This window comes from Cynara cardunculus, assembly GCF_001531365.2.
Source record: "Cynara cardunculus var. scolymus isolate 2C chromosome LG 15, CcrdV1, whole genome shotgun sequence".
Taxonomy (NCBI): Eukaryota; Viridiplantae; Streptophyta; class Magnoliopsida; order Asterales; family Asteraceae; genus Cynara; species Cynara cardunculus.
In genome coordinates, this window is record NC_037542.1 from 10,192,072 (window position 1) to 10,201,246 (window position 9,175).

The 9,175-nt window shown below is 34.0% G+C and overlaps 1 protein-coding gene across 2 annotated transcripts; it reads right to left on the reverse strand.

Moving 5' to 3' along the window:
* Positions 1-896: 896 nt before the first annotated feature.
* Positions 897-2,536, reverse strand: LOC112527661 (GATA transcription factor 5-like). 2 transcript variants are annotated; one of them, XM_025138426.1, is made up of 3 exons: positions 2,439-2,536; positions 1,948-2,301; positions 897-1,831 (listed from the first exon to the last, which is right to left on the reverse strand). In XM_025138426.1, exons 2-3 carry the CDS (start codon positions 2,281-2,283, stop codon positions 1,145-1,147), a joined length of 1,023 nt encoding a protein of 340 aa, XP_024994194.1. In that variant the 5' UTR covers positions 2,284-2,301; positions 2,439-2,536; the 3' UTR covers positions 897-1,144. The 2 variants fall into 2 exon arrangements, with proteins under 2 accessions (XP_024994194.1, XP_024994193.1); XM_025138425.1 differs by having other exon boundaries at positions 1,948-2,460.
* Between the last annotated feature and the right edge of the window lie 6,639 nt (positions 2,537-9,175).

The window sequence follows — 9,175 nt, forward strand, 5'->3', positions numbered from 1 at the left end:
CCGATGAACGACAACTCACTATCTCTATTAAAAGTAATATATTTATTGGTGGACCATGAATACGTTTATCAAAAACCATGCACAATGAGTACATATGAACCATAATATTTGTTTACTCATGAACGATTATTCACACATGAATTGACATAAGTATGTTCATAAAAGCTTGTTGATATAACACTTATATGAATTTAAGCATGTGTTCATAAGTGAACAAGTTGAATCTCATATCATTAAAATATTTTTCCAAAAATACCCTTTGTAAACATTGTTCACTTATGTTAACTTGTCTCCTTGTACAATTAATTAAATTTTATGCCATGAATGATCTCAACCATAAATTTCAAAGATCAATGGATGAGATGGGTTCATAAAGTTAATATCATATATTGGGTTAACAAATGAACTCACCCCTATATATGTATGTGTGTGATAGAGATATATAGACTTTGAATCTTGTAAGATCATCCAATTTTCGTGAAACCACTTCGGAGCCATTGTATGTACCCCTATGTGTGTGTGTGTGTGTGTGTATATATATATATATATATGTATATGTGTGTGTGTGCATGTGCGTGGAGACAGAGACTACGTAAGACGTTCAATGTTTCGTTGGCCTTTCTGTTTCTGAATTTTAGAATTATGACGAGGCTAGGTACAAAGTTTTGACGTCAAAAAGAGAGACGCAAATACTATATAATTTACGAACATCGAGTCAGCAAAATGTACCTAAAATTAACCAAGAATAACGTCATGACAACCACTTGACAAAAAACCAACGAACAAATTTAAATAATTCATATATATACTAAATTCTGAAAATACGAAAACGACATCAAACCTATCGTTTTACATTTTTTTTAATAAAATATGACCGATGATTGCATGCAAAAATAAAAATTAAAAACAAATTCACCGAATTAATATAAAGTACAACTTCTATTACATAAAGTACAACTCGTTATAGCCTGATTTAAAACGTAAAAAAACACCTGAAATAATAACCAAAAAAATTTAATAAAACCTAAATTACCTAAATTGACCTTCCTAGCCTAACCAACCTAACTAAAGTCTTCAAAATCAAATTGGCCCATCAAAATTGTAAACCGGAGCTGGGGTTGGCTACTGAACCGGGTTCAGCTATCTAACTAGAAGCGTTTTGAACTGTCATTATCAAACCCGGTTCAACTTCTGTTTCTTTCTTCTTTCTCATTTCCAACACTTTCCGGTGGCTATTGGAATGAACGTCGCCGGAGAAAGTGGGGCTACAAGCCGGTCTGTATTCTGGAAACAGCCGGCCGGATTTGAACCGGACACCACAAGCGTTGCATAGTGTTTTGGGACCTAATGGACCGGTTCGCCATTGAGGTGTCTTTTGAACTTGACAATGAGTACACCGGCGTTGACTCAGTGACTCACTTGAACCTGGTCCGGTTTCGAAAGCTTGATTTTTCTTCTGTTTCTTGGCCGACGGCGGCTTTTTAAAAAATTCGATCAGCTGAAGCGGGTTTAAGAAAAGCATAGGAGAAGTTATGGACGAGTCATGAGATGATGATGAACTCGAGGACGACTCAGTGAGTGAACGCGAGCCGGCAGACCAGACTCGGCCTGCTTTTCTTTTCCGTTCGCTTCTGCACTTTCTCGGAACAGGATAAGGTAATCCCAAAACCGTGAAGCTTCTAGTGGCAAGCTTAACCACCGGTTCAAACCGGTTCACGGCGTACTCGCCGGCTTCCTCCTTCAAATTCGTTGGAGGGCACAATAGAGGAACCTCCGACACAGAATCATCCACAATTTGTGATAACCATTCAAGGCTTTCCATATCATCAATCTGAAATAAATTAAACCAAAAACAATCATTATTCATAAATGAATTCATCCTCCAACATTTTCGAATTTCTGTAATATTTTCAGACATATTTCCTTACAATAAATTGTAATTATTACCGGAACTGCGAGTTCGTCGGCCGTAAGGGAGACGAGGTCGCCGGTGCTTGAAAAATTGCCGGAATTCATGGAATTACCATCATTATCCTGAGAAGAAACCGAGACAAAATCCTCCTCGGAGGATTCCTCAAACGAGCCATCACCAGAATTACTAAAATCCTTGTCGGAGAGATCCAAGAGATCGTCAACGGAAAATTCATCGGAGGAGACATTAACAACGTTGTTAATTCCGGCCACACACCAAATATCTTCAAACGAAGCTTGTTGGATTGATTTCATGCCAACAATTTCCGAGAGAAAGCTTGATTTCAATGCTCTTGCTTCAATACACTCCATTTTTTCCAACTTTTTAATCTAAAAAAATTTAAGAACCGAGAGATTAATTGCTACGTGAGCGGTACAGAAAAAAAACCCAACAAAGAATTCAAATAAAATTGATATTATATGAATTCAAACATGTATAGATACAATAATTGTGTATGTATAGGCACCTGTATAGAGAGAGAGAGAGAGAGAGAGAGAGGTGGAAGAAGGGGGGAATTGCGTGAAGATTACTGATATGAGGGCTGGTTAATGTGCGAAACTGATGGCGTTGGACTCCATGTTTATTTTCTTTTCCTTTTTTATATTCATTTTTACAAAAAAAAAAATTTAAATTACAAACTCATATACACTTTTAATTATATAATTAAAATACAAAATCTACGCATTCATTTAAAAATCCATAATTATTTAATAATTCATAAAATCATATTAACTTTAAGAATTAGCATATCATATATTATTTCATTTGTTTTTTCCATCTACGATTTGAATTTAATTTATTTATTATCATATATATTTTTTATGTGTTTGTAAAACAAAAAATACAACTAAAAAGTTTCACATTTTATTATCGCATTTCTTTTGAAAGTTTCTTGTAAAAAATAGGTGACAAATTTGAATAAAAATATGAGGGTAGGACCAATTCAAAGAAAGTCAAACATTTGGTAATACAATTCCAATACATAGATATTTCTTCTCTAGTTGACTCTAGACTTCATTTTTAAATATATGGTGTTGATTTTGTATATTTATTTAGAAAAAATAAATGTACGATTTTATTCACTTGATTGTCCAGGTTGTAAGCAGTTGGAATCCATAAGTGAGATCACATGTTCGAATCTGGACACTACTCACACACCCATTTATTTTTATAACGTCGGAGCAACTTCAACAGCTTTTTTAAAATAGAGAAAATAGAGATTTTGAGTCAATATTTTATTTCAACAGGTTTTTTAAAACTATCTCCAAAATAAAAAAAATACGAGAAAGAAAACTTTAAAAATGATTATCAAGTGAAACCACCAATAAAAACTTTAAAAATAAATATCTATAAAGAGAAATAATATTTTAATATTATACTCAATGTTGGATACCCTAAAATAAAGAATTTGTTGGAGATGAATGTAATTTTTTTTAAAGATTTTGACTTTTGTTTCTCCATTTTGGAGAAATTGTAGGGTATATTTTGGAGATGCTCTTAGATTTTTCTCCTCCATGATGGACGTGGGCCCGGTGTGGTCGGGACACTTAGGGCGCGTTTGGTTTGAGGGATTTGGATTTGAAATCCATTCCCATCCTGTTTGGTTTGCTAACAGATCAGGATTTCAAATCCCATGTTGAACTTAAAATCCGGTAAACAAGGGATTTTGAAATCCATAGTAAATGGGCTGGATTTCAAATCCGGGCGACATCTCTTCTTCGACTTTTTCGACTCTTTCAATCTTCATGCCCCCATCTCCATATCCAGAACTCTCGTTTCAATCTTCATGCCCTTCGTCGCCGTTCGTCGCCCTCTCCCTTCGTCGCCATTCGTCGCCGTTCGTCTCCCTCTCCCTTCGTCGTCTCCGTTGCCCACTGCCTTCTCCCATCACTCAACAGGTAAATCCTTTTTCCCCTAATCTGCTTCCTACAGATTAGGTTAAATATACAGATTAGGTTCAATATACAGATTAGGTTGAGGGATTAGGTTGACAGATTAGGTTGAATATACAGATTAGGTTCGATAATTTTGCTGTAGTTCTCGATAATTGTCAATTGAGTAAGGAGACCCAATACTACAAATCCTACAAACCAAACAGAGGATGGATTTTAAATCCAATCCATTCCAAATCCCATGGAATCCAAATCCCTCATGGGAATCCAAATCCCTCAAAAACATTTATTCAAACCAAACGCACCCTTAAGAGGGTGCTTAATATATCCTACAATTGTATGTATGCAAAAACGAATCTAGAACTAAATCCAAACAAAGAATGATAGAATCGAGCAAGGCTGCAACTACTAAAACCTGGTCGAACGTTGATTTGTGAAGGTGCGGACGCTATAACTTGCTTCTGTAAAATTAACATTGGACTTTTTATTGTAGGCATCAAAATAAATCACCCCCGGTCCAAGAACAACTAGTACAATAAAACGTAGATCAATAATTTATTTCAGACAAATGACTGATTAAGAGCAGGCTGGTCCTTCAAAGGACCATGATTTATTTCGCTTGTTAGGACGGACCTAACCAAATTGAACCATTGACCAATTATTATGCATCTCCAGTACTTAATACCCGACATTTTGGACGATTTTTTGTCGGGCTTAAAAAACAGTGCACGTAGTGTAAAGTTACATTCTTTGGAAAATTCTGTTACGTACATATGGATGTAACATGCTTATGGCACTTTATATTTTACATTCTACATAACGTTGTTGCATTATTTTCGGAAAGCATGTGCTGTTTTAACCTTATATCACGTCATTTTTATGTTACATCTATACTATATTATAAAGCAATTGACAAAGACTCTTAAAAACCATTTTTTATGCATGAAGTACTGTATATTGATACATATTACTTAAAATTCAAGAGTACAAGTAAATTATGCATAAGTACTACTTATTAAAGCTCCATTTTTTAAATTTGTGTAACTAACTGCAGATAAACATAATCAAATACGGGATAAATATTCATTTTAAATATAGAAAATCTAAAATATAATTAAGATAATTATTGAGCTCTAACAAAATATTTAATTATTATCTTTACAAAAAATTATACTATTAAATCAAAAATAAATTATTTTGTTATTAAATTATAACAAAAAATTGAATTAAAAAAGTTACATAAAAAAACGAGAACTATTAAATAGTTAATTTGATACTAATATCGATTTGTTTTTTCAATTTTTTATTTTATATTCACCATTATCGTTTTCTCAAAACCACATAAAATTGTATTATATCGATAGAGATAGAATAAAAACTAAACATTAGAATCGAGATTTATCTCGCTGCATTATGCGAGTACTCTTCTAGTATTAAAAAACCACAAACCGATGTAATTTTTATATGTTATTTACAGACTATATGTATCTTTACAGCATTTTTAATTTTATTTTTTAAAACCAAAGAAATATATCATATTTAATTTAAAGATTAAAGAATTTAACTTTAACAATGCAAATGGAAAGAAGGTGAAAACAAAGAAAAGTATTTTATTTAGAATAATAAAATGGCACCTTGTTTGGTTTAAAATTGAAAATAATTAAGGCCGCCTTTTGTTTTTGAAACTTTAATTTGTACAATTTTTTATTATTTAATTTAAATTAATTAAATAAAATATTCCCAATTGTTTCTAAGAAGGTTTGAAAGGATCCATGTTGTCGAATCAAGATTTTTATTTATTTATTTATTATTTAAAAGGATCAAGAACATGATTATAATGGTAAAATATTTTGTGGGATTTTAATTTTGAGGAAATTTTATGATTTTGGTTTTTATTATTTGAAATAAAATTGAATTTTGGTATTTATAGATAATTTTATAAATATAAATTATGAATATAATTATATTACCTTATGTTAATTGATTATTATAAAATAAATGTTTTTAACATAATCTTTTTAATATATTTTAAGATATTGTTACAAACAAATTTTATGAATACCAAGTTACCAACTGTCCAATGGAATTTTTATATCGAATGTTTGTGGGATTACATTGAAATACCGACATTTAAATTTTGGATTTTCTTTTAATCCAAATACATGATTAAAATAAAATCTAATTCCAAATTCTGCAAACCAAGCGGGCGCTAAGGAGGTTTGGTTTGGTGAAATGGTTTCGTGGGATTGGATTTCGTGGAAATTTTTGAAATTGGAACGATTTGAATTTGGAAGGATTTGAAATACGGGTACTCATCCCCCGTCTCCATCCCTAGTTTGAGCCAAACGGGGATTCCCATTCCCAAGACCCGGTTTGACAGGGAATCTCCATCCCCTACTGGGGCAGGTGCACTGGGTTCCCCGACTGGTCGGGGTCAATTCTCATGCCTAATCACTCTTTCTAAAATATTTCACCATCATTTCTAAAAGAAACCCTAAAATGTCTCTTTCTTTTCCCTCGTTCACCACCTTTGATCTGCCAGCCCCCTTGAGTCCCTATGATGTTTTTTTTCGTATTATGTCAACCATAAGAAGAAAAACTAAGAAAGCAAGAGCAAGATTTAGAAAAGAAGACGGAAGATTCAAAGAGAAAGAGAAGAGCCTCAACTCCAAGTTAAAAGCATCGAAAAACGAAGAAGTCCATTAAGGCTGACGTACAATGAATTAGATTAGAAACAATTGCTAAAGGTGTCGAGACTGATTCATGATTGAAATTTAAATCCAGGAAATCATTCAAATCAAACACGTAATTGGAATGAAATCCAATCCAAATTATAGCTTTTTCCACGTCATAATATTCGTCTTAGTCCGGTTAATTTATACGGTTTATGTGAACGCTTCATTCACATGAATTAGACATACTTTTTTCAATTTTTAAAAGGAGAACTTATTCACAAGGGTGGTGCCTGATTGGTTTGAGCTTGGGCTACAAATGTCAAAGTGCCTGCAGGTCTCAAGTTCGAATTCAAGGAGGAATGAAAATCTCATTGTGGTCACGGAGGTTCAAATGTTGTGACTTTGAGTTACCCGCAAAGCAGGCGGTCGACCTGGGATCAGTCGGCTCGCATAGCGGGTTGGATATCCAGGTTAATAAAAAAAAAGAACTTATTCACAAGGAGGATAAGTAGGTATTTCTACGGGCGATAAAACTTATCTTGTTTATGATGCAGAAAAAAGTATTTGTAATTATTATAATTTATTTTCTTTAAACATGTAATATTTTTTCGAATTATATTTAATAAATAGTGTAAACAGCTTTCTTAGAGGATGTATGAAGTTTGTAGCTACAACCATTATAAAAGATGTTCGTACAACAAATTTTCAGTACCTTTAATTTAAGGACGTGGGATATTCTTTTGAGAAATCTCTAAATTATGAGATCTCTGAAAATCAGTGTATTATGTGTTATTTGATATGTTTTTTTTTCTTTTATGGCTATAATTTAATGTAGTGATTAATATATATTTGTTTCAAATGTAATCGGTTCATAACGCAAACCTTTTTGTTGTGTTCGTGAACAAAAAGTACACGTAAAAAAGTTTCACATTGTGAACATAGTACATATGAAACAAACACATTGTGAAACAAATATATGTTATCAATACAATAAATATTATACTCAGATGCGAAAAAGATCATGTAAAACAAAACCTTAAGGTAACGTTTGGTACGCAAACTTAATTAGACATGACAGAATTGGACTGGACTGGATAGGACAAGAGAGTGAGACTGGAAAGGACTGGACGAGATAGGATTGGACAAAACAAATGTATGTCTAGTGTGGTACGACTAAGCTGGACAAGACTACAGATGGTGATTTGCCCCGACCCGGTGGGGAACCCGGCTCACCCGACCCGAACGAGGACGGGGATTCCTCGCTAAAACAGGTCCCGGGGCTGGGGATCCCTGGTAGACTCAAACTAATGGATATTATTCATGGGGTTTGACATGGGTTTGACCGAGGATGAGATGTTAATCCTTGTACCCACCTCGCCGCGTTGCCATGCCTACACAAGACAAGGCTAGACAAGTTGCTTTGAAAATTTATTTGATGATTTTATATATCGTATAATAGTTATACTTAACACAAATAAAGAAAATAATTTGAGTGAAAACTTTGTATTGATTGATGGTAGTTAGAAAAAACCCGATTCATGCAAAGACACAGTGAAGATTGTTGCAACAATAATGATTGTGGAGGTTGAGGCATTGGTGATTGGTGGATCATGGTAGAGGTAGTGGTAGTGATAGCCAATGGTGGTGATGGTTATGGTGGAGGTGGTGATGGTTGATGGTACTCGTGGTGGTGGTCAGTAGCCAACGATGTTTATGGAGGTAGAGGCAGTGATAGTTGGTGGACGATGGTGGTTTTGGAAGACATGAAGATGGTAGATAGTTCTGATGGTGGCAGTTGAAAATGGTCGAGGAGGTAGTTGTGGCCGATGTAGTGGATGTAGCGATGGTGGTGGCAGCGATAGTGGTAGCCGATGGTGGTGGTGATTGTGGTTGTAGTGGAGGTGAGGTGGCCCATAGTGTTGGTGGCAATGGCGATGGACGATGGTGGTCGATGATGGTTGTGGAGGTGGTGATGGACGGTCATTGTAGATATGGGGGGATATGTTGTTATAGTGGAAGAGAAGGTAGAGGTGGCCGACCTGGTGGCCGTAACTAGGGGTGGTAACCACTAAATCAAATACCTTATTAAGGTTATATATCAAATCAGGGTTGATTAGTAACATTTTAGTTCATGTGTCATTCTTATCCCATATTGTTCCACCTATTTTGGTGGAACAAGAAAAAAAAAACCACGCTGTCTTACCTTGTCCTTATCTCATGTTGCACCAAACATGGGACAATAAGTTATTTTGTCTTGTCCCATTTTGCGCCAAACGTATGACAACGAGTATTGTCCCGTTATGTTCTATCCCATCTCATGTACCAAAAGCATCTTAAAGAAGAAGTTCTTATAGATCTCACGAATTTTAGAGTTATCAAATAATTAAACCCCTTTAAATGTTATTGTAAGGGCATTTTCAATCGGTGACACCAATTTTACACTAAATCTATAAAATTTGGTGTAAAATTTGATGCCAGCAATATTTCTTTTCTGACTGTAACGTAAAATTCTATGTTAAAATCGAAGTATCTAGATATATCCCTTTTATCTTTAATTATATAAACTTTCAATAATAACATTATATTTATTAACTTTTTATATTATTCTCATATTTTTCTATACTAAGTTAATAAAT

Excerpts from the sequence above, each read along its gene's own strand:
- LOC112527661 (XM_025138426.1), bottom strand. The coding sequence starts at position 2,283 with ATGGAGTGTATTGAAGCAAGAGCATTGAAATCAAGCTTTCTCTCGGAA. Across the intron at positions 1,832-1,947 it reads CCGACGAACTCGCAGTTCCG|ATTGATGATATGGAAAGCCT; the intron begins GTAATAATTACA and ends AATTTATTTCAG.